Here is a 26,540-nt window from a genome sequence, read left to right as displayed (position 1 = left end):
ATACAACGATAACAATTTTATTGGGCCAAATATTCATGTTACATGGCCAATGGGTCTTAAGAGCCCATTTAAGTGTATATTTAGCCCAATATTTTCCATGTCATGTTTATTGGGCCATGCGACCCATTTACATGTTAATTTGGGCCTGAATTATGGGTCACATGTTGTTGGGCCTTCGTGGTCCATTTACATGCCTATTGGGCCCAAATTACCCACTTACATGTTATTGGGCCTTTGGGATTCATTTACATGTTAATTGGGCTTGGACTGAAACTTACATGTTTAATAGATTGAAATTATATCTTTACATAATTATTGAACTTCGTATACTTATATATGTACCTTTGGATTTGATAACATACAACATACACGTAAACATTAAACATGGTATTAGAGGTTGAGATTCTAGTGAGACTTGTCGGTTGGCACCTCTGAGTGTACAATCGTAGCCTGTAGTTATAACTAGAGTTTCCTGGATGGAGAGCGGGAGTTTGTGTATAGATCTATACGGGGTGACCCCCCACGCCTTAGCTGTTCGCTACAGCTAGACTAGGTCAGTCTAGGGCGACAAACCTTACCTATATCAAAATCGGCGCCTGAAAACGTCAAGACGGGCGAATTAGTCATTATCAAGCATGGTTGTAACGGCTCACTTAGAGGCTAACTTCATCAAAGATTTCGGTATATTTATACAAATCTAGACGATATTAAAAACATACATACATCGATACACGGTCTTGGAAATTTTATGATTACGATACTTTTATATGCAGAAAATATCGGATTTTCTGGGATAAATACATTTATACATTACTTTCCACTTACAACAGAAAAATATAGGGTTTCTATCTGGATTACATTTTTGTTTATTTATACATTTCAAAAGCAGTAAACACACATGCATTAATACTTGATTTTCACATCATTTTCAAACCATTTTACAGAAAATATCGGATTTTCTGGTGCTTTACGAACTATACAAAACTTTTCAATCAAACATGCTTATGAACTCACCAACATAATATATGTTGACGTTTTCAAAATAACTTGTATTCTCAGGGACTCGTTAGGCAGAAGAATCATCAAGAATATGAGAATTTGTTTTGTGTACTGTTAAACATCATCTAGTGAATGTTTTGGTCTTGTAATCTAAAAGATTGTACTTGATGTAAACAATGGCAGTTGTATTAAATTATGCATGGTGATGATGATGTTATGTTTCATTTATATTCACTGTAATGATATTTCAAGATGAAGTCACACGCAAGCGCCCGGACGTTTCCGCCGTCTGGTTCGGGGGTGTGACAATAACATATATTAATCAGTAATTTTAAACATATATGACTAAAACATTTATGATAAAGAAATGAAAATAACCAACTCAAAATGCTTTTGTTACCATATTCTCATCCCAAACAGCCATATATGAATTATGGAAAAATGTAAATAAGAAAAAGAAAACTTAATCTCGTTTAGAATATGGTTTTGAAATTTTGATAACAATACCTAAGGAACATACAAACTCGAAGTACATAAGTCAAATGTATCATAACATTGAGAACATACAAACTTGAAGTACATAAGTCAATTGTATCATAACATTGTGGTTTTGTCATTGGAGATTCCTGAAGCTATAGTTGTAGTGTTGTTTTCTTTCTTCTAATACATTTGTTTTCTTGTGTAATACTATGCTATTTGAGTGGTGAGATATAATGTTGAAGCACAATTATTATGCTATATCGATATAAAGTTTTATAAGGACACTCTTATGCATTTTTCTCAAAAGATCATAACTTTTTTTTAAATGTTTTATAGACAAATCACATGTTGCTTTAGATCTGTTCTCATATTTCATTCCTATCCGTCTTAATGCGGAGAAGATTTAGCTGTTGAAGAGCTTGTACAACAATGATATTGAATTTAATTAGACTATTGATATATTTTCTTTCAAGGGTTTATGTATGTATGTTTCTTAAATTCTATAAAAAAAAACATATTTCGGCTTTATCCAATCACGACGGTGTACAAGAAAAGAAATCTTGTTTGATTTGGATATTAACTATTTTTTGGCAAAGATTGTGCTTGGTGTTCTGAATTTTGTCAAGAAACCCTTGTGTTTTGACAACATAAACCTTTCTCGATTTGGGTACTCTCATATGTACACTAATTCAATTTCTTTATGGTTGTCGTGCAACCAACACATACACAAGTCGAAATATATTATACAATTTAATAAAAAAACAAAAGTATATTTATTTTTTTCAAATACTACAATTTATTAATCATAATAAGCTCACGAAATATGAAGCTTACACACTTTGAGATTCCCCAAAAATGGCACATTCCTATTCTTCGACTGTTCCAAAGCTTTGATAGTTAATTGTTTGTTATCACCGAATTCTTGATGCTTGTCCTTCTCAAAGCTAATGCAATTAAGAGGAATCAAAGTTGAAATAACATCACCAGTTAGAGCCCAAATATCAAATCACAAAAAGAGAAGATAAAGTGATCCAATTTCATGGAATAGAGCACACACTCAAAAAATTACCCACGTACCTAGGATTTATTCTCGTTTTCTTGTTTTTATAGTGCCTCTTTGATCTGAATTAAAGCCAAAAAGGGAATATTTTCCAAAGTTTGATGGTGTAATAGGTATAAATCCCAAAAACAGTTATGATTGAAAAAATGGAAAAAGAAACTAACCTTGTTAGGGTTTTAATCCTTCACGATTGATGAGATATGAGATCCACCCATGTTTGCATCTTAAGAAAGAGAAAAGGAAAAGGAAACAGGGAGTAAGGAGGAGATAGTGTAGGTTGTCGCAATGCATGTGATTACAAACCAGAAAGGGTAACTGTACCTGGTGGTGGTGATGTTGTGTAGTGATGCTGGCAGCGACAAATGATACAAAATTGCAGATGGTGAAGAGAGGTCAAACGTATGTGATTGGGGAAGGATGGAGGAGATCATCCAGTAGAATTTTAGAAGCAATAATCATTCGTAAATGCAGACCTGCATTTCCCAGTTTAAGAGTAGAAATATAGCAATAGAAAACATCGGACTTATGGTATGTAGATGAAATTAGGGTTTTCCACGTTTAGATATAGGGAGAAGGAACTACTGTCAGTTACAATCAAAGGAGCAATGCTTAATAGGACTGTACGTGATGTTATAATAGGTATACCTCTTAATTTTCAAGAAATGGGCAATATGCTTAATAATATAGTAAAGATATATAATATTTATATATTAATAAATATTACTTTATTGTATTATTAATTTCTTTTAGTTAACTTTTTAATTCATTTTCATTGGATTAATTCTTTTTTTGGATAGCACCACCATCATCCTAATATATTTCTTAAAAAATCTCATCAATCCCACCATTATCGGAAATAAACCGGGTTAAGAATCACACGATGGGTCATAAAAAAGCTAAAATGACTAGAAAGAATAACAACGTAAAATCAACTTGAAAAACAATAAACTAAAAACAACCTAATCTACATTGTATTTGGATTTTTAAATAATTATTGTGTAATTTTGATTTTGTATGTTTTTATAATTGTTCAACAACTTCATATATCATAGTATAAAACAACAGAGTAATATGGTAATTTTTCATCATTCAACACAATCAATCAGATATACAATCAAACAACATGTTTTTTTTTTCGGTCAAAAAACTTTTCCATACAACACTTTCCCAGACAACAACTATCAAATGAGACCTTAGTTTGTTTGCTTAAATTTGCAAACCTCATCTTTATTGGGGAGTTTGAAACGAGATTTAAATTGTGGCATGAATCTCTCTTGTTTCTCTTTGAAAGACTTTCTAATGTAACATGTAAATATCATTTGTTCTTGTAAGTTGACTTGAACACAAGCTTGTTACAAATTTGATGATACATGTCTAGCATGCGAGGCAAGCCGATGCATCAAGTTCGAGTCACTTAGAATGTAAGCATTTGGTAACATGGGTAATATAATATTCATCTAAAAAAGATATATATAATTCTAATAGAAAAAAAATCTAAATGCAAAAACAATACTATTTTGACATATTTACATTTTTTACAAATATAGTTAATATTCTATAATTTATTAATTATTTTTTAAAACTCGTATTATTGACAAAAAGTATTTTGTAAAATGAAACGAACCTGTTATATTTAAATTTTACTGAATAAAAGTTGATATTTTATTAAATTAACATATTATCTTTTTTTGACGGCATAAAATATGGATTGCACATTGATTTCGAATTTGACGTCACTAAAATATTCCGGATCCTTCCGGGATCAATTTGGTAATTTTCATATTGTTTAATCTGGTATTACTAAACCCTCTCTTCTCATGCTTCTAAAATCGTGTGAGGGATTAGGGCTTGTACCCTCGCCGCTTTGGATCTAAGCTTCAAGAATCATTTGGTAATCTTAATGTTCATGGTGGATGGAATCATTTATTTTTCTGTTAATTTCGACATTTATATATTATTTTCGATGAATTTACTTCATGAACTATTGTCGATGGATTTTCCGACTCGATCTGGAGTACTGCGGCCGTGATTTCCCTGTTTAAAAGGTATGCTTTTGTGTACATTTTCTAATCTGTACGAACTAATGATTATGTATACGTTTGAGAGTTTGAAGCTAGGGTTTATAATCTATATACAAATTTAGTAACGTTTGGCTGCAAACTAAAAAAACGACTCAACGGCATTCAAAAGTTGAGTCATAAATTCAATTAAGCAAAAAATATCCTATTTTTATCTGTAGGTATACGTTAGACCTAGAACCTGTTTTGTTTCTAGAACAAAGGTAGTAGTTGACTAACTAAATGATTAACAAGAACCTGTAAAACCATTCATACTTGTGCAATTACAATGTTATTATCTATGTGAAATTATGAGTTTTTTACTTTTTTTATAAATAGGATGTTATTGTGTGTGTATGTGAATGTATGTATGTTTGTTGTAAATGTGGTATATGAACGTGAAATTTGTGTATTTGGTATAAATAGGATGTTATTATCTATATATGTGAAAATATGTGTATTTGGTTTAAGTAGGATGTTATTATGTGTGTATGTGATTGTATTTGTATTTGGTGTATATGTGGTATATGTATGTAAAAGTATGTGAATTTCATGCTCTTATGTATTATGTGAAAGTATGTGGTTTTATTATAAGTAGTATGCTATAATTGAAAAAAATAAAAATAAATTATTGTTATAACTGGAGAAAACACAAAAAAATGTTATAAAATTGTTTAAAAACTTATATACGAATACTAGAAAGTTTCTAGTTTGTTCCCAAGCTAACCCCAAATTAACCAATAAGTTCTATAGTTAACTTATAATTTTCAAATTAACTTATAATGTTATATTTCTATAGTTTTATATTTATATTTTCATGTCTTTTTTAGTTTTTAAATTTTTTATTTGCAACATATTTATACAATGTTATAAATAAATAAAAATATATATTTTTTAATCTCGATGGTAAAAAAGAACAACTCAACAACATAATATAATTGTTTAAAGTACAATGTTATAATTGAAAAAAAACAAAAAATGTTATAAACAAAAAAATACAAAAAGGTACAATAGTAAGAAATGCTTTTTTTATGGATATACTAAATTATTAATTTTTCTTTATTTAATATTTTATTCATTAAAAACTAATTGCTAAACATATTAAAAGAAACAAACAATTTTTTTTTTCAATAATCATGAGTATATTTGTAAAAAAAATGTGGATTGTAAAAAAACAATGTTAATTCTGTATACTAAACTCTAAACCCAAAATTATGTTTCAACAACATCATGTTTATTGATAAAAGCTGGACTACTAATCCATATCGAAACCATCCCGAGTTCCAAGCAGGACTCAAAGCTTTTATCGAGAAGTCCAAGTCACACCTTGATAGTAATGGTAAAATCAGATGTGCATGTGAAAAATATGATAACCGTTACTTCAAGTACCCGACTGCAGTAGAACGCTATTAAGGTTTAAAAGTACGGAATCGTGCCTTGAGGCGTTTTCCCTCCGCCTCATGAGGCGTAAGCCTTGAGGCGGAGTGAGGCGTAACCCCGAGGTGGAATACAATATATATATATATATATATATATATATATATATATATATATATATATATATATATATATATATATATATGGAAAAGTTCAACAGAGAACCATAATTATTGGTTCTTCAAGGAACCAAATCTTTTTTTCAATCCAAATCTTTTTTTCAATTTCTAGAGCTTAGTCTTTATAAAAAAAAATCTAAAAATATCTAAATTCATATATAAACATTGTGAATGTGAAAAATATTTTTCGGATTCACCGTGTGAATCCGGATTCACATTGTGAATTTTCAAAGATTCACATTGTGAATTTGACGTAAAAAAAAAAATTCGAATTTGATATCATTGGAAAAAGGATAAAAAGTTATGAATTTCTGTATTTTTAGTTTTTTTTTTTTGATAAAAGATAAGTTTTAAAAGTTGAAAAGAAGATTGGTTCCTTGGTTCCTTGGTTAATTATGGTTCTCTATTGAACCTCACCCTATATATATATATATATATATATATATATATATATATATATATATATATATATATATATATATATAGATCCAGTAAGAAGGAAATTTTTGGTAGGAAGGTAAGAAGTTTTTTTTTATATATATTTTTGACGAACAAAATAAATGAATCACTAGATGATTCATTTGTAAGATGATTCACAAGAAAAAATTCCCAAAAAAACATCTTTATGATTCATTTTGAAGTAAATTAAGAAAAAATTCACTTTTATGATAATTTTAGTGAATAACAACAAAATCATTGTATAAATGAATCATCGAGATGTTTTTTTGAGAATTTTTTCTTGTGAATCATCTTACAAATGAATCATCTAATGATTCATTTTGTTTGTTCGCAAAAAAAATATGTAGAAAAAAAAACTTCTTACCTTCCTACCAAAAATTTCTTTCTTATTTGATCTTGACTCTATATATATATATATATATATATATATATATATATATATATATATATATAATTATATATTTATATAAAAAATAAGATACTAAACATGTCTTTTTAAGCTAATTTCACCATCAAATCCATTAGTTATAAAACAACACATTCAAAAACATAAAATAAGTCTAGAACATCAAAGTCTAAAACTTCAAAAAACAGCCACATAGGAAACACACACAAAAAAAGCACAAGTTAGTGATAAGTTCAAATAAAATAATCAGCATCATTCGCATCATTTTCAAACTGGTCACCCTCGTCATCGTCAATCAAATTCACTTCATCCCCGTCATCCTCGTCAATCAAATTCACTTGAACATTTTTCCTTTTCCTAGTTCCACTCCCTTCCCCAATTGTCTCGCCACCTCTAGGTCTTCTAATAGCCCTGCCACCTCTAGCACTTCCAATTACCCCGCCATCTTCCTCCCCTAATATCCCGCCACCTCCAATTTCATCTTCCTCACCATCACTTGGGGCGGCTATCCACTCATCATCCGACAATAAATGTTCAACAATTAAGGGGTCATCTTCTTTTAATTTAGTCCTCTTAATGAACTTTAACTTCAACTTTTTATTGTACATGATGTAAACCAAGTTGTTCATTCTTTCGGTGTTTAAGCGGTTGCGTCTCTTGGTATGGAGTTGATTGAACGTACTCCAATTACGTTCACAAGCTGAAGCGGAACACGTAAGACCCAAAACCTTTATTGCAAAGGACTTGAGTTCCGGAGCATCGTCTCCATATTCCCCCCACCATGTAATTATTATATGTTTATAAAAAGTTAATAAGTAATGTAATTTATATAAAACAAAAACTATAACTATAATAACAAGACTACTTAATAATATACCCGGTGGACGTGTCTGATATGTCGATAAAGAACCTCTATATCCAAATAGTCCTCTTTTTTCTTTGTAAGCAACGAGTTGATCTTCAATCTTCAAATAAACTGTCGTATCCTTCACGAGCCTTTCCATGACATCATACAATCCTCGCTTAATCTCCGGATGTTCGGAAACATTGGGACTCCATCGATATTGTGGACTTAAATAGTAGGCAGCCGCATGGAAATCACGATGCATTTGCAACTCCCATTTCTTATCGATAATGTCCCAAATTTCTTTATAAGAAGCGAGGTTGTTATCCAAGCTCTTTGCTATTTTTTCTTTGCACTCGTCCATTGCCCCGTAAATAAATCTCATTGCTGGTGTTTGCTCCCCATCAACAAGCCTTAAAACTTGAACAAGTGGCATTGTGGTTTTCATGGAATAAACCACACTAGGCCAAAAATTTCTTTCATCCATAATTTTTTTTTATCTCTCTACCATCAGGTTTCTTAGCCCAAGAAGATGCCCCCCATTCGTTTGAAACAAACATTTGTTGTAAGTTTTGTTTCGATTCATAAATGCTTTGTATAGTCAGAAAAGTCGTGGCGAATCTCGTGGCGGTTGGTCGAAGTAGATCTTTCTTCAGAATCTTCCGGGATAAACTTAACACCCACTGATGGCTGTAGATGAAATTGCTAACCTTTTTTGCTTTAAGCAAAGCATTTTTATGTTGAGTCAAATCACCGATTTTTTCAAGCATCAAATCGATGCAGTGAGCTGCACACGGGGTCCAATACAAGTTTTTTTCTCTTCTCCATTAACAATGCTCCAGCAACTTTGTATGCACTAGCATTGTCGGTCACCACTTGAACAACAATATCTTCCCCAATCTCTTCAACTTCATCAAGCAACTCGAAATTTTTTTGAGCATTTTTTATGCAATCTGATGCATCAATAGTTCTCAAAAAAACAGTTCCATATTGATTGTTGACCAAAAAGTTGATCAAACTTCGGTTTCTCATGCCTGACCAACCATCTGATAACAATGACACCCCTGTTGTCTTCCAAGTTGCTTTAATGTCATCCACCATTGTTGTTGTTTTGACTTCTTGAAGGATCCAAGTTCTTAACTCATGCATTGAAGGGGGTTTCAATCCGCGTCCATAGTTTCCAATAGAATGTACCATATTAGTAAATGATGGACTATTGGATACATTGAACGAGATTCCATTCTCATAAAAGAACCTCCCAATATCCAAGCAAACTTGGTTTCGATGCTCTTTAGCATTGGATGGGGTAATTTTTACAGGTCCTGGACCATCTACTTCATCCTCCTGTCCACCCACCATCCATCTATCTATTGGTCCTCTAACACCCCTAGAGCTACCAGTTGTAAATGATGGATCAACACTTCCACCTCTATTGTAGTATGCCCCACTTGCTACATTTTCTTCAAAGGTTGTTCGAGAAGCTAATTTAGTAGCCTGAAATGCTTTCAAAAACTTAAGCATTTCCTCTTTCACTATTTCTGGAACATTAGGACAAGGCTCTACATCTTGGTGTGTACAAGCAAGATGTTGTTTCACTCTCTGAACCCCTCCCTTAATGATTTTGCTACAATAGTTACATTTTAGATATTTGTATGCCTTTTTTGGACCCTCTTCAATTACTTCTTCACTATGACCCCAAGCAGGGTCCAACCTTCCACCTTTACTGGACATCCTACTGTAAATAGAATGCAACAAAATCAGATCAGAAGAAGTGCAGAAACTAAGTTACACAGTTGACAACTTGGATACATAGTTACACAGTTGACAGTCCCAAAGAAATCATTTGGTGAACAAAATAATAATAACAATAATTACAAAATGCTTTTGATAGAAGAATAAGAAAATTAACCTTGAATATGAGCAGACCTTCGATCGACCAGAAGAAGTGCATAACCGATTCAACCGAAGAAGTGCAGGTGGGATGCGATTTTGAGATGAAGAGGAAGTCGGCGATTTAGAGTGAGCGAATGAGTGGATTAGGTCAATAAATGAATCGGGTTTTCAGTTTTATTATAAAACCGGTCAATAAAACAAAGGTAAAAAGGAAGTCAACGTCAAAAAGTCAAAAAAAAAATTGAAGGCGTACGCATCAGGAAAACGCACCGCCTCAATCGATTCCTGTACGCTTCACTGGTACGAGGTGCGCGTATCAAATCTTACCCCTAAGGCGGCGCCTCTAGTTCGATCAACCACCGCTTCGCCTCAAGGCGCGCCCAGGGGCGTGCGTTTCTCACGTTTTTTTAAACGATGAACGCTATATATTAATAAATGGTTTCAGTAAGTCTTACAAAATTTGGATCTATCATGGTGAATTTTTTATTCCTCCAATCGTCTTGCCAAGTAACAAAATGGTCAATTTAATCGACGATGTGATGTGGGAGTCGAGAGAAAATGATACCAACCTTGATGAAGGAACCTCGAATACAAGGGGTAGCGGTGTAGATGATGATTTTGCACAGTTGTTGGAAGAAGTGGAAACTAAATTGTATCCTGGTTGCATCTTTTCTTCCCTTGAGTTTCTAGCAAAGTTAATGCATATCAAGGTGAACAACAAATGGACTGATAGTTCATTTGATCAACTCCTTGAGTTGTTGCAATCAGCATTTCCCAAAGGCAACAAGGTTCCCCTTTCACATTATCTAGCCAAAAAGAAACCGAAGTCTATTGGTCTGGGTATAAGTCGATACATGTGTGCAAAAACGATTGTTGTCTTTTTTGGAAAGAACACGATTCATTGCAAGTTTGTCCCGTTTGTAAAGAGAGCCGATGGATCGATAAAAACACCAAGGGTAAGAAAGTAGCTTATAAGGTGTTACGGTACTTTCCTGTGACCCCTAGACTACGACGTTTATATTGTTCGAGGCACACTGCCAAAAATATGATTTGGCATGGTACCGGACGTTCAGAAGATGGTGTGATGCGTCATCCTGTTGATGGGGAACATTGACAAGATTTTGATAAAAAAATACCCCGACTTCTCGAGTGAACCCCGTAACGTACGCCTAGGTCTTTCAGCTGACGGTTTCAATCCATTTGGAAACATGTGTAATCCACATAGCACATGGCCGGTCATACTCACCACATACAATCTGCCACCCTAGCTTTGTATGAAAGAGTCATCATTCATGTTGACTTTGTTGATTCCCGGCCTGAAAGCTCCTGGTAAGGATATAGATGTTTTCCTTAGGCCGTTGGTGGAAGAGCTTAACATTTGTGGAACTCAGGCGTACGTATTAAAGATGCGGAGACAAACACATTCTTCACGATGAGAGCTATGTTGTTGTGGACAATAAACGACTGGCCAGCTCGTAGTAGTCTATCAGGTTGCAATAGCTGTGAAGAAGTCATGCAATATATCAAGTAACTAATCTTATCTCTAACTTTCATTCTTTATTTTTATCTTTTTAAATCTATATATTTTGGTCATCAACATAGGAAATTCAAATTTGAACATCCCTAAAGTGATGAAAAGAGAGAATTTCGTAATTGGTTTTGTGAAAAGGTAATATAAATCAATAAACAAATTTGTTTCATTGATCTAACGAATACATAATACATATTATTTTATAATTGCTAGGTTCATCAAATGAAAATAGAAAACTCTCTAGAATTCCACAAAGACTTGTCGGCTCTTGCAATGGGTCCGCAAATGAATGCTTATTCTTACACCGCATGCATAGTCAACAGTGTTAGGTTTATGGTACTTAGTCGTGACGCACAACGCACAACACAAAACTCTGGGGTTTTAGCGGTGGGTGAGAAAGGCGAGAAATATTATGGCCAATTAGAAGATATTATAGAGTTGAGGTATACACATGATTATTCAACTGTACTATTTCGTTGCAAGTGGTTTGATACTCGAACAAGAGTTATTTCTAGTGATAATTTCACCAGTATCGACACACGACGCGAAGCATACAAAGATGATCAACTCATATATGCTTCACAAGCCAAACAAGTGTTCTACATCATAGAGCCAAACAATAACCATTGATGTGTTATCGAGCATGTTAATCATCGAAGTATTTGGGATCTACCATCGAACGATGATCGTGTCCAAAATGTTGACAATGGCTCACACGAAAATGTAGACAATGTCGATGTACTTCAAAATATCTCTTCATTCGATGCTCCACTTTTTATCGATTTCAGCATGTACTTTCAAAACATTCCTAGAGTCGTTATTGATGTAGAAAGTGCAACTGAAGTTCCTCCGCCAACCGGTGGAGTCAATGATGTTTCTGATTGCGAGACTGATTACGATGAGACTGATTCTGATTATGATACCGAAGAAGACACTGAAGGGTATGAGGAAGATTCTGATTAGAATTGTTCTTATGTAATACGTGTTTGTAATATGAACTTTATTTGGATTTCTAGTTTAAATAGAAATGTTTATTCCTATGTAAATGTTTATTTCTATGTAATGTGTATTTGTAATAAAAATTGTATTTGTATATCTTAAAATTTTTCAGGAAATGATGTAAATATGGCTTTTGTTTGTGTATACCATGGCTGCTGTTATGGGTCGTGGACACGAGGGTGATGGAGCTGAGGACCCACCTCTCCAAGGTGGTAGAGGTGCTTGTCATCACGAGCAGGACCGTAAGTCTTATTATGAATTTTTATTTACTATTTTTATTCAGTTATTATAAATTAAATACCGTTTCTAATAATTTTTAATTACATTTGTAATTGAGCAATGTGCACGTAGGAAAGTTCGAGGCAAAGCCAAAAATATAAAGCTTGAAAAGTGATCTTACGGAATCAGGGCAACCCGATTAGCATGAACTATGATAGGTATATAACATTTGATCTCGTAGGAGAGCCGAAAGACATGTTTTCACGAGAAGTTGGAAAAACAATGTGACAAATGGTCCCTTTTGATAAATAGAGTTGGAAAAAAGTTTTCCCTGCAATAAAGGACACCGTATTACAACATTTAGGGGTAATTATTTATTTAAAAATATTTTATATGGTTAACTATAACTGGTTTTTACTTGTCTTTTTTTTTGTATACAAAGTTTGATTTGGATCAGATGTGCCAGGATGTACAAGCTAATATGTTGATAGAGTTTTCAAACAGCTTTGTTAAAAGGTTATCGAGAACGTAAGCTGACGCAAAAGAATATTTTATGTTAGTTGGAGGGTATGAAGATATCCCGAGAGCATTAGCCAACCCTCCAGAGGGTATGGAAGTTGATAACTGGAAGAAAGCAGTTGAGTATTTCCAAACGGACAAACACAGAATTGCTTTAGACAGGAACAAAAAAGTCCGTGAAATGCAAACAAATGTGAATCGTGGGGGGTCGAGCTCGTATAACAATACTTTCTATAAGAAGGTAACGTACGATACATGTAATTATTTATTTAAAATATAATCTAATTTTTAAAGTTAAACAGAACATTAAGAGAGTGGAAACGTTTCGTAAAGCTCATACCGATAGGGATGATGTATTTGTTACTGCTGAGGTGGAACAACAATATGTAAGTATTTAATTATAATTTTATCATATAATTAAATGTTTATTTATACTTAATTGTTACTCACTTTTGGGAGTTACAGAATCGGTTAGCCGAAGAGCTCTTAGAACAAACACAAGGTGAAAGTGAGTTAACACCCGCTCAAGAAAGAGCTGCTTTTGAGAAAGTATTAGGAGAGCGACGTGGCCATATCAGAGGCATCAGCTGTAAACCTTCTGCTTTCCCGCCGATTTCACAGCCATCGCAACCATCACCACAACAATCACAACCATCACAGGTAAAACAATCTACTTTGGTTTTTTGTGGTGATTATTTGCTAAAAGAATTGATAAACGGGTTTTTGTCCCAAGTGCAAGAAATAGCAATGTACTTTGGTTTTTTGTCTTAGTTTAAAAATAACAATCTACTTTTGCATCATAAAATGCATGTTGATTTGGTAATTTTGGTTTTGCGGTGATTATTTGCTAAAAGCATTGATAAATGGGTTTTTGTCCCAAGTTCAATAAATAGCAATGTACTTTGGTTTTTTGTCTTAGTTTAAAAATAGCAGTCTACTTTGGCATCATAAAATGCATGTTGATTTGGTAATTTTGGTTTTGTGGTGATTATTTGCTAAAAACTTTGGTAATTAGGTTTTTGTCCCAAGTGCAAAAAATAACAATGTACTTTGGTTTTTTGTCTTAGTTTAAAATAACAATCTACTTTAGCATCATAAAATGCATGTTGATTTGGTAATTTTGGTTTTGTGGTGATTATTTGCTAAAAGCATTGGTAATTGGGTTTTTGTCCCAAGTGCAAGAAATAGCAATGTACTTTGGTTTTCTGTCTTAGTTTAAAAATAGCAATCTACTTTAGCATCATAAAATGCATGTTGATTTGGTAATTTTGGTTTATGGTGATTATTTGCTAAAAGCATTGGTAATTGGGTTTTTGTCCCAAGTGCAAGAAATAGCAATGTACTTTGGCTTTTTGTCTTAATTTAAAAATAGCAATGTACTTTGATAGTTTTTGTTTATGTTTGATAATTTAACTTATAAGTTTATATATGTTGTTAATAATTATGTAGTTGGAAAATCTTCGTGCAATGCATATAGCGATGAGCTTTATTCGTTTTTTTCAATCCCAAAATAATCGAGGAAACGATGGGAACGAAGATGATGGTATGTAGGGATGAGTTTTATTTGCATATTACACATGTTGTTACGCTTTGCTACTTGTTAGGTTGTAAATTTTTTGATTGTTTTCTGTTATTACCGGCGACATTATTACTTTTTATATTTAATCGGATGTTATGTAATTACCGGGCGACACTATTACCGGCGACATTATTACTTTTTATATTTAATCAGATGTTATGTAATTACCGGCTGACACTATTACTTTTGATATTTAATCGGATGTTTGTTTTGTAATTAGCGTCGACACTATTATTTTTGATATTTAATCGAATGTTGTTATGTAATTACTGGCGACATTATTACCGGCAACCAAAATCGTTGATTAAAAAAAAAATTTAAAAATTAAAAAATGAAAATTGTTATTACCGGCGACAATATTACTGGCGACATCATCATTACTGGCGACATCATCATTGACATCATCATTAGTGGCAACGACACTCTTTAGCGGCGACAAACTCATTAGCGGCGACAATTGTTAGAAATTCGGGATAATAATAGTCTTGGAAATTCTGAGAATTGTGTATACACTTTCAGATTAAAGTATTTGGGTGGTACTCCCAACATTTAATCGGATAAGACTCAGAAAAATGAGAGCAAGAACAGAAAATCTGGGTGTTATGAATTTCGTGATTGTTGTGTACCAAGAAAAATGATGACCAAAATGAATAAGTAGTTAATTTGTCTGAAAACTGTCAGACAGTTTTCTTTGTAAAAAAACTACTCCAACTGTCAAAACAGTCATAAACTGTCACTAAAAACGGATCATTAATAAAGGTCAAAATGAAGTCAAAACCGGGTTCATTTACAGAAAATTCAGATTTCCAGCCAGGGGCTCTGCCCCTTGGACCCCGCCAGGGGCTGCCGCACCTTGGACCCCGCTCCCAGGGGCGCTGCCCCCGGACCACCGTTCATTTAGGGGCTTCGCCCCTAAATAACATTCTACCTTAAAATCTTGAATGAACTTAAACAAGTGTGCACTCCGCACATTCCTTACTTGTTTAATATTCATCAAGATTGATTTTTGGTCAACAAGTCAATCCATTACACTTAAATACACATTGATGATACAAAATCACCAACAACAATTATCATTAGCGGCGACAAGTTGATCAATAGCGACGAAGCAGTAGCGGCGACTTATTGTCGGTGACGTGTCGCTGCTATTACTATTACCAGCGACAATTTGACCTTTTAGCGGTGACAAAAGTCGCCGCTAATTATCTTTTTCCTTGTAGTGATGTGTGTATATGAAGTAACGATGTGTTTCTTATATAATTGATTTACGTGAATGTTTACTGTTGTTTGTTGTTTGGTAAGTGGTGGTAAAGTATTGAGGTTGGTCTTATGACGTGTATACTTATAGTGAGAATTTGGTGGCAATGCTATACCTATTTAGGAGGAGTAGGTATATATATATATATATATATATATATATATATATATATATATATATATATAGTTTGGATGGATGTATATATGTTATTTTTCGTGTTATCTTTATGTCAGTTGTTATAGAAGTTTTATTTTTGATCTTCATTTGTTATAGAAGTTTTATTTTTAATGACGTTGGTTTAGCTAACAAAGTCTTTTTCTCTTATATAGTGAGGTAATTTGATGGGTTTGGTTGTAGTGTAGGACAAAAAGAAAAAAAAATAGAGGGTTGGACTGATCATCAGGTGACGCTGTTATTGTTAGCAACAATTGTTGAAGTCTTTAAATTTGTAATGGCCACGACTGTTGTTGCAGGGGGAGCTGCCAACTCTTCGCGTCTGAATTTTTCAGGAATATTAATGCATTCTTTCCATAAACTGATTGTTATTTCATTACCACTGAATTTCATGTATAGGGGAAATATTAGGAGCAGTAAAAGTAAAAACAATCAGGAAAAAGTTAACGATTTGTTATATGTTGTCTACCTTTCATCTGCAAGAATTAGAAGAATGAATTCTTCTCCATCATGCTTTGTGCAATTTCTGATCTTTCTTAGCACACCAATGAAGTCTGTTTGTTTAAATGTAATGTACTTAGAAGTGGAGTTGATATTAATATTGGATGTTTTATATGTATACCTGGATAATGGATAATACAGGGGGTTTTCACCTAGCTGAAGGAGGTGGGCTTTGGAGATGAATCGAAACCAGGTTGTAGGAATTGTGATGGTGTCGGGAAGGGGAAGAATTATGGAAGCAAGGCCGACATCCACATAGATTTCATTTTCTAGAACTTTCTGATATTCATCTAAATAGGGACACGTATACTCTGATATTGTATAGCAGCTAGAGATATGAAAAATTGATTCTACGTACCCCTGGTTAGTCCTTTGTCCCAAAATCTGTATGACATCTCCCTAATGTATTGAAATACAGTTAAATGTTAATAACAGTAAATAGTGATAATGTAGTATTTATATGTGAGGTTGTGTCTACTTACATATTTGTCTACACCAAGATACCATGTTTCATAGTGACGGTAGTTTGGTTTGCATTTGCCCAAGATTCGCACCTGCAACTGACCTCGCTCACATGCATACTTCAGGTCGGATATGTTAGTCATGCCTCTGTTAACTCAAGCAATAAAGCGTTAGTTGCTCATCATATATAATACTCTTAATATATGAATGGTAATTAGCAATGACATTATGAACCTCGTTACCGTTAACTCTGGATAGGAAATCTTTAAAGACAACATTTTTTGTTTGATTCTGACATGTATATTCATCAGTTTTTATCAGAATTTTCAGGGAAGTGGGAGATGTTGCTCTTGATAATGCAACATAAAGTTGGCCATGTGTAAATACAGGTTGTGGTAAATAGATACCATTTTTTTAGTGATTGACCCTAACTTTTGTTTATTGTCATGGCATAACAAATTTTAATTGGGAATTGTTTACGTTCAAAGACAAATGGTAAGTCAGGAGGTTTGTGGATGAATTTTATGCGAGGTATGTAGACACGCTTCCTGATGCATGTTCCTGTTATTATTGTTGCTTCAATTATACTTGGAAGTAGCTGTCTAACAATTAACCGTGTGTCGTTACACAAACCTTCCCTCTGGTTGATGTTTCTTAATAACATTATATGAGCTTTTATTTTGAGTCTGAGAGTGTGAGGTGGGATTCCTGCAAAAGTTAGTTGGTTTAGATATTCGATTGGATATAAACCCTCTAACTCTGATGTATACTTGACATTTGGTTGCATAGTGTCTGTACTTTTGTAGACTCTTTCATTGGTGATCATTTTCCAGAATTGTTGTGTTTAGGCTGTCAGCAGTGTCATTTGTAGGATAGACAATAGCCCTTATAGACAGATCAGATGGTGACAGATTGTCTAGTAATCCAATTCCATACACAAAGAGTTCTAATTTTTTTAAAGAGTCATTATCTGTAGGTATCAAAAGAAGCTGGTATTTCTACGTGTGCATTTGGGACTCCTAAAGTTCCATTCCCAATATTAAGCAGCCATTCTGCAAAAGCGGGTGTGGATAGGCCGTCACTTACTTCACCGTTACAGTTTTTTAAACGCATGTTCTGATGTAGTCTACGGATATCAAAATATGACCACATGTATGAATTTGGAAGGGTTAATGCAATAATGTCGGCCCGCGTGCTTTTTGGGGAAACTGGGAGTGTTTGGCGGAAATCACCACCAAGCAGGATGGTGATGCCACCAAAAGGCTGTTTTTCACAGTCTAAAACATCTCTAAGAGATCGATCAAGGTACTCGAACCATCGACGATAACTCATAGGTGCCTCATCCTATATGATGATAGATGTCTGTTTCAGCTTCAACTGATCTCCAAGTAATGTCCTGTTTTTTGATGCGACAAGACATTTTTTCAGCCAAATTGATTGGGATATTAAATCTTGAATGAGCAGTTCTTCCAGAAGGTAGAAGAAGGGATGCAATTCCATAAGCAGCTACTGCAAGAACACTTTTTTCCAATGGACCTAAAATATGCAAGCAATGTAGTCCACAAAAACGTTTTTCCACTCCCACCATGTCCATACACAAAAAGCAATACATGTTTCTTATTTCGTTTGGATATGACACCAATATTATAAATAGGCATCTGATCCTCATTCAATTGTAGAAGCATTTCTGAGTGTTGGCGTTGCAAAGATTCTTTGTCATAACTTGATTCTTCTAGTAAGAGACGGTTTTGCAGGATAGCAAGAGTAGCTAGATTTGGCATGGGTAAATGGAAATCGGCTAACGATTTTGAAGGTGTAGAAGACCGGAGTGTGTTTTCCAGTTTAAAAAGTAGTTGTTGCTGCACCACATCATCAACTATATGATAGAATTTATTCGGGAAGTCCATTTTCAATTTCAGCAGATTGTCGTCTATCATTTTCCGCCATGCTCTTTCCCAAAGTGAATGTGGATTGCTTACTTCACAAAAGAGTAGTAGATGATAGAAAAGGGAATGCAACTGTGAAGAAGTAGCCCATAATGAAGCTTCCGTGAAGGCTGTCAACCACTTCATGTCTTCACCTATCAACCCCAGTGCATTACATGCACTTCGGAAAGTTGGATGAAGATGACCAGATACCGTACGAACATCTTTATAAGACTTGCATCCCTTTTGATGATAGAGTAACATCTGAAATTAGAATAACTCTCTTGAAGATTGATACACAAACACAATTCTACCTATACTTTTTGAAGATTCCAAAACTCTCTGTCCCTATTCTTTGAATCTAGAATCCCACGTGTATCTATTAGGGTAGTCAATATAAGTAAGATATTGCCCCTTTGGATCTCTTACATTGCTGTCAAACCATCCAAGTAGGGGTGTTCTACCAAACCAAGGATTACGAAGAACATCTTCTATTCTACCAGCTTCTTTAAATATAACATGTTGCATATTTAGTAAGTGAACATGCAATATCATCACAGGGGGATGCCGCCGATGAATGAAAAAGTTTAAGATTCTCCATGAGGCTTCATGTGGACAAATGTAATGTGCATCTAGAAAGTTGTGGACCTCATTTAGAACTGGAACCTGTGAATCCGGATCACCAGTGGCAATTGCTTCACTCTTTTGAACGACAAATCTAACACGGTCAACCCCTTTTGAAATATATTTGAATAGGTAGTTGACCATCATATTCCATCCGTAATATTCAACATTTATGTGCGTATCAAACCGAGTACACAACCTTTTGTTATACGACACCAGATATCCATTATCAATGACAATGCCACTTTGCATCGTATTACGTGTTATTGCATTTCTTTTGTACTGTGCATAACCTTCTTTATCAAAAGTTGTAGCCTCATGAAAGGGTTTAGGAAAACACTTGCTACATTTCCCATCCCTTATACAAGGAGCCTTATCATTTAACAGACCACACGGGCCAGGAATCATGCATGTTGTCACCATTTGATACAGCAACACCTCCGAAATAGGATGCGGAAGTTCTGCACTTATAAAGTTGTCAATATCAGTAGGCTGTTGAATACTGTCCGATTTCGATACCCATAAAAGTGTGTGACAGTGCGATTAGCCTCTCTTTTGAAACTCTATAGTATACAAATCTAAAATGTAGAAAAAAGGATTACAAACCATTATAACGCATAAACAGGAAACACAAGTAATATAAAAGGAAAAGTGATGACACTTACATGCTTCAACCTCACCAAAGGTTTTATCCTCCTTTACAAACTTAATAAAGGCGCTCACTTTCATTTCGAAACCTCTAGCTATCACGTCAGCTCTACTGTGAGTGTCATGTTGACCATAACTTTCCATGTAACGACTTATCTCTGGTCACCTGACATTACATGTAAAGGTAATAAAGTATTGCGGATTTACATACACTCTACATATCGATAACGCATCCTAATAATGACTATACATATAATGGGGACCACCAACAAACGATACAGGTAAGAAAACATGTTTGCCCACAAAATGATTCTCTTTATTCCCTTTAGATAGGGCATCATAAAGACAAACAGATACTCAAACCGTAAATGGTCGTGGTTATTTAAAATAAAATCTAAACGATCTGCCTCAATACAAGTGTAGGCATCGACCGGGTACTGCTGGAAAAGCCGACCTGAATTAAGTATAAGAGAAGATAAATCCCTACATGCATAAACTTGATAACTATAGTACATGTTTACTGTCAGGATCCTAACACTGGTACCTGTGTCATCACATAATTTCAAATGTGGAGACGAACCCTCCTCACCAAATGGGAAAAGAAAAGGATATTGTAATGGCATATAACTAGGATGAAGTTTACTTACTCATTGAGGACAACTAGATTTCGAGTAGACAACAATATCATATTTTCTAGAATTACCATCATCACCAATAACAATACAACCCAAAGTACCAGGTGCTGGCGAAGCATATCTACGATCAGGGACGTCACTATATAAACGAACTACATAGGAATCCAAATTCATAGCTTCAACCATATCCTTAGTTGTTTTAAATGTCTTAACATATTCATTATGATTTGAAAGGGATTCCATTAGAAGTCGTACAATACCAGCATCCAAATCTCTCCTAGCAGGATTATGAAAGGCCTTCAACCGATTAGAAACCTCATTAGCAGTATCAACAACATACAACTGCAAAAACCTTGGACTTTTGGGCTCATCAGGTCACAAAGACCCTATCCAATGACAAACCTGGCCAGCAACCTTGAAAACATATGGACCACGACCATTATTAATATTCTTATCAACTACAACCCCAAAAGATTGTTGGATTAGTGTCTAAGTCCATAACTATAATTGGTATGTACTTGACCCGACCCGACATGATCCATTTGGGTTGCATGGCATTGGAACATTTGGATAGACCTTTTATGAGAAGAAGATATTTGTGACATATTAATATATTATAAGTTCTAATATATTAATATGGAATCATGTTATTTAATTAGTATTGATCAAGAATTAATTTGGACTTAATTTAGTGATCAAAAGGAGACTAATTAAATATATGGGGATTGATTGTGTAAATCATTCATTCTTATATATGTGGGCTTATGATCCATGATTCCTTATGTTGGGTTTAACCCATGTGGTGACCCATGGATACTCCATGGAGCATAAGGAATGGATAAAGTCATGGGTTACATGGTGTAACCCTAATGTGCACACTATATAAGAACCCCTTTAGCTCAAGAAATTGGCACTAGTGATATATATATATATATATATATATATATATATATATATATATATATATATATATATATATATATATATATATATATATATGAGGGCTAGCCGATTTGAGCATGTGTGTCTTCTTCTCATGGTTATTACAAAGGTTGATGATGTTGTGTGAACCATTTGAGGTGTCACACTTGAGGCACTAGGCTCTTGAGCTTCATGGAGTCAAGCCACATCAAAGAGGTATGTATTATATCTATTTTATTACCCAAGTATCAATGATTATATGCTAGTTAGGGTAATACCTTGGAATATTGATATTTGCATGTATAATAGAGAAAACATAGATCCAATGTATTTAGGGTTGCATGTACACCATAGGAGTGTTAGAATGCTCAAAACCCAACAGTGGTATCAGAGCCTAGGGTTGTTTTCAATTATACTTGATGCAAATTGCTGAAAAAAGGCTGGAAAAATCGATTTTTTGGGCTCTGGACAGCGAACTCGCCGAGTCGCATGAATTTTGCCTGTGACTCTACGAGTCCACTGATGGACTCACCGAGTCCAAGTACAAAACTGACCAACTCGACGAGTTTGTTCATGAACTCGACGAGCTAGTGCTCCAGAGTGCAGGTTTTCGACTTTTAAGGCTGGAATTGGACTAGGAACATTACCATAAGCTGTTTTTGAACCTATAAACATGTTTTTGATGTGGTAATGTTCATGCTAATCCAATTTCATAGATAATTGTCAGTAGATTCATGTTTTGTATTAGTTTAATAGTTAGGCTAATTACATGAAAAGTGTTTGATTTGAATTATCTTGTTCTTATGAGATGATTTAGATTAATAGAAAAGTTATGTGATAATATGTTCTCAATCCAAATTAATCTAAATGTTGTTCATAATATGTGTTTATGTAACTTGTCCTCAAGTTACATGAAAAGTCACATTTATGATTGTTTAAACCTCATAAGATTTCCATAAGTTATAAAAATTGAAGAGTCTCATTTTTTAATTGTTTTAAAGTCTTCCATAACTTGTCCTCAAGTTATGGAACTTAAAGAGTTTTTCCATTAAAACTACTTTAAACATATAAGTTATGGAATTGAAAAGTTTTTGAATTGTTCAAAACTTGCCCTCAAGTTTTGGAATTTGAAAAGTTTTCTTTCATGAATACTTTAATTCCAAATTAAGCCCTTAGAATTTTAAAAGTTAAAATTCAACCCTTATACTTTATAATATTATAAGTTAATAATATTTATATATGTATAAGAGCAAGTCAGTCTTACCATTAGTAGGCCTCATTCACGAAGCCGGTCTATAAGGGGGGTATAAGGTTACTGCCTATAAAATGGCAGTTTAATGGGTGTCCACTCTCACCCACCGCTTGCTTGACCGGTGGAGGGTCGTTAGCCGAACGGGTAGGACAAGGACTATAATTCTCCCTTCATTAAAAGTATTAATGATAAATACTATGTAACTAAACATTTATAAATTCCCAATCTTAGTTACTTAGAAAAATGTGAATTTGGTGCTAACCCATGAAATTACACTTTGCACTTTGCTTAAGTTGTTAGTGGAGCGTGTGTCGTTAACCGGCACACTAACCTGGATTTAACAAAGTAGGCAAAAGGTAACTTAATATTTATTATAGTATCGGTGGAGCGCGTGTGGTTAACCGGCACATCGATTGAGTGATAAATATTAAGGGTACCAAGTAGATTTGCATGGTTATTCACACCTTGTTTTGTGATCCTCGGCATCCCAGTCACAAAACTTGAGAGGGCACAATCGAGATTGAAACATGCCATTGAAGAGTTCAATGAATCTCAAAAGATCTAGGAGTTTCAAAACCAATTAAAACCTAATAATACATTTCGTTTTTCATGGTGGAAATTGGTGAATCGTCATTCACCTACCTTCAAATATTTTATAGCTTGGATTACGGCATCCCTCTTCCAAGTTATAAAATAGTTTGTTGGGTCCTAGCCTTAATATTTCATGTTGGGTGATCTGTTAAGGACTTAAATCAACTAACTTGAATATCTCCCATATTAGATGTTTGGTTTAAACATCTATAATCATCCCAAATCCCTTGGAACAAGCTTTCCTAATAAAGATGATGTTCCATGGAAATCATACTTCTCTTCCTCCACCTCCTCCAATTATTCTCCCTAACCCACAAGTTCTTGAATAGTTCAAGGTCACTCAAGCCCTATTGGTAAGCAAAGTCTATGTGTGCTCACATCTTGGAGATGAAGTCACATATTGACAAGCCGGGAGAGTTGGGTGTCAAAGTCTTGAGAAAGTTGGATGGTCAATCACTTTCTAAGTCACATAGTTAGTTCCTTTGGGACTATTATGAAATAGACTATGACATGACTCTTAATGATCATATCTATTTGCTTGGTGCTGCTAAATCAGCAATGATTTGGAGGACTAGTAAAGCAAATTTGATTAGAAGATCAACTTCCCAAATCTTCAATGGACATTGACAATGGTAACATTGGATATCCAGAAAAAGCTCTCTCTTCCCAATGGAAAGGGATCGGCCATAGTCAACTTGGTTGACCAAATGGTAAAGAGAAAGGCTAAGTTTGAGATTGTCTTGTGTATCATTCCCAAAGGGTCCATATGTTTCTATTGCCAAAGGAAGGGACATTGGTTGCAAAGCTGCCAAATCTACCTGGAAGATTATAAGGATGGTCAAGTCAAAAAGTTTGACTCTGCTTCAGGATCAAGCAAAGGGAAGGAAACTTAAAGAAAGACTATGCTGAATCTGATTGCGAAGATGGGTTTCTATCGCATGGTTGAATATCGGATTCTTGAGCTACTACTTAGGAGTTATGATAGATTGCTAGGAAACATGTAATAGCATAGTTTTCATTTCAAGTTGCATTGTAAGGAAAAGTTTTTTCCGCATTTTATAAATAAATAAAAGATTATTTTACTTTATTTTATATCTCCTTGCAATGACATTTATGAAAACTTGATGTTTGTATGTTTCTAGCAATATCGGAAATATGAATTTGATTCTTTCGTTTGTGGTAGTGTCTCAATGTACCAAACTAGGAAAGATTCTCATCACCCAAGTTTCAAGTGGACCAAAACTTGGAATCATGCAAGTTCTATAGTATGATGAATGTGAATTTTCATCTTTGGAAAATTAAGACTAAATCCTTGTTCACATGTATATGTGACTCAAGTGAAGGACTAAGGGATCGAGTACACATTCTTGTGCACTAGTCAAAGTCCACCACAAAAGATCAATAAGACTATTCGTCATGATTTACTAAAGTTCAATAAATATGGTTATACTTACAAGCTTAAGTATAATTCTGAGACATTGGAAAAGTTTCAATGTATGGCAGAGCGAATGAGAAGAATCAAATTTGGCAGAAGGATAAACGTTTCTCAAATCTGAAAAGACGGGAGAGAACTTTAAGTATCATATTTATGATCATCTTAATGATTATGATACCTTATCACAATTCATCCTCTAAGTGCATTCTGATGGCTAAGAAGAGGAGTCATGAATTGTTGAAGTGGTTAAATCAAGAATATGATTCATACTTCGTTCCAAAACAAGTCTTAGAGTCATACTCCGAGATTGTAATTTGAGTGACACGTCTTAAAGAAGGTTTCAAACACTTGTCAAATGTAAGAGTAAAAGTTTTCTACTCTGGTGCATTTGAAATTGGTAAGTTGTGGTGTTTTGGATAAAACAAAGACCAACTAAGGCCAATTGTGAGAAGTGTTTGTCTTGATTAGAATCCACACTATCTCTTGAATATTTGACAAGAAAGTCTTATAGGTCAAGTGGGAGTCTAAAAGATCATGAAATAGTTTCAAGAACTAATCAAGAATAAAACGTGTATTTCATCACTAGCACACGACTAGAGGTTTATAACCTATCGTGTTGACATATTCTTATTTCTGTGCCCATTCCAGTTAAAGTTGGCTATACATCTGAGTTCTACAAGTTCTCAGTTGATTGCATAACTACTTGGAAGCAATGGCAGACCCTTGTACTGCCAGGTGGCAAGAAGATTGCACAAGTTCAATCCATATGAGTTTGGATTTGTCACTAACTTAGTCTTGTGATTATGGTTTTGACAAATTCACGTGGATAAGAACACATACACCATAAAATCTAAGTGTCATAAGGTTTCTGTCCGATTCATGAAAATGATGGCGAGGAAACACTTTCACTAAGTAGATTTTAAGTAAGATAGCAATCTTTGCATTCTCAAAGTCGTTAGTGGAGCGTGCGTGGTTAACCGGCACATTAACATGGACTTATGAGAAATGGCAAAAGTCTAAACAATTGAGACTATGATTACGGCATCCTTTTTTCATAGTTCTGAAATTGTTTAGACACACCTGTGAGCTATCTAAGATAAGGTGTATGATTTTGATAAAGTCTTGTCAAAGCAATCTCGTATCAGAAATCTAAACTTTGGTAAGAAAGTCAATAAACTATTGATTTCTAGAAGTCCAACTATTTTCTGGATACATGTCAAAGCTAGTGGGAGCATACGTGTTATTCTAATAATCATCATGTTAGTGGGAGCATGATGATTATGATAAGTGTTGCAAGTCAGCAATATTAATTATAGAAGACAAAAGTTTCAATTCGTGAAGTTGCAGGCGTTGAAAAAAGTTGTTTTGCTATAATTAAGGGAGAGGATATACTTCATTTCAATTCTAAAAGCTTAGATTGAGACTTTAATCATCTTTAGTCAAGGATATATATATATATATATATATATATATATATATATATATATATATATATATATATATATATATATAT

General features: G+C 34.1%; 3 protein-coding genes across 11 annotated transcripts; 1 reads left to right on the top strand and 2 right to left on the bottom strand.

Annotated features, from left to right (window-relative positions):
* Nucleotides 1–4,297: 4,297 nt before the first annotated feature.
* On the top strand, nt 4,298–14,765 carry LOC145129639 (uncharacterized). 9 transcript variants are annotated; one of them, XM_079064413.1, is made up of 7 exons: nt 4,300–4,584; nt 12,397–12,526; nt 12,636–12,721; nt 12,946–13,263; nt 13,325–13,408; nt 13,488–13,682; nt 14,472–14,765. In XM_079064413.1, the coding sequence occupies exons 4-7, from the start codon at nt 13,057–13,059 to the stop codon at nt 14,571–14,573; spliced, it is 588 nt and encodes a 195-aa protein (XP_078920539.1). In that variant the 5' UTR covers nt 4,300–4,584; nt 12,397–12,526; nt 12,636–12,721; nt 12,946–13,056; the 3' UTR covers nt 14,574–14,765. The 9 variants fall into 9 exon arrangements, with proteins under 9 accessions (XP_078920540.1, XP_078920541.1, XP_078920539.1 ...); XM_079064410.1 differs by having other exon boundaries at nt 12,636–12,869; XM_079064409.1 differs by having other exon boundaries at nt 12,622–12,869.
* On the bottom strand, nt 8,624–9,592 carry LOC145131441 (uncharacterized). Its single transcript, XM_079066121.1, has one exon. It carries the CDS (start codon nt 9,590–9,592, stop codon nt 8,624–8,626), a length of 969 nt encoding a protein of 322 aa, XP_078922247.1.
* A 3,570-nt stretch (nt 14,766–18,335) lies between the features above and the next one.
* Nucleotides 18,336–19,185, bottom strand: LOC145131440 (uncharacterized). The gene is made up of 2 exons (XM_079066120.1): nt 18,582–19,185; nt 18,336–18,532 (listed from the first exon to the last, which is right to left on the bottom strand). Exons 1-2 carry the CDS (start codon nt 19,183–19,185, stop codon nt 18,336–18,338), a joined length of 801 nt encoding a protein of 266 aa, XP_078922246.1.
* Between the last annotated feature and the right edge of the window lie 7,355 nt (nt 19,186–26,540).

This window comes from Lactuca virosa, chromosome 8 (assembly GCF_052849685.1).
Source record: "Lactuca virosa cultivar CGN04683 chromosome 8, Lactuca_virosa_CGN04683_v6, whole genome shotgun sequence".
NCBI lineage: Eukaryota > Viridiplantae > Streptophyta > Magnoliopsida > Asterales > Asteraceae > Lactuca > Lactuca virosa.
This window is presented reverse-complemented; position numbering and strand designations above follow the sequence as displayed.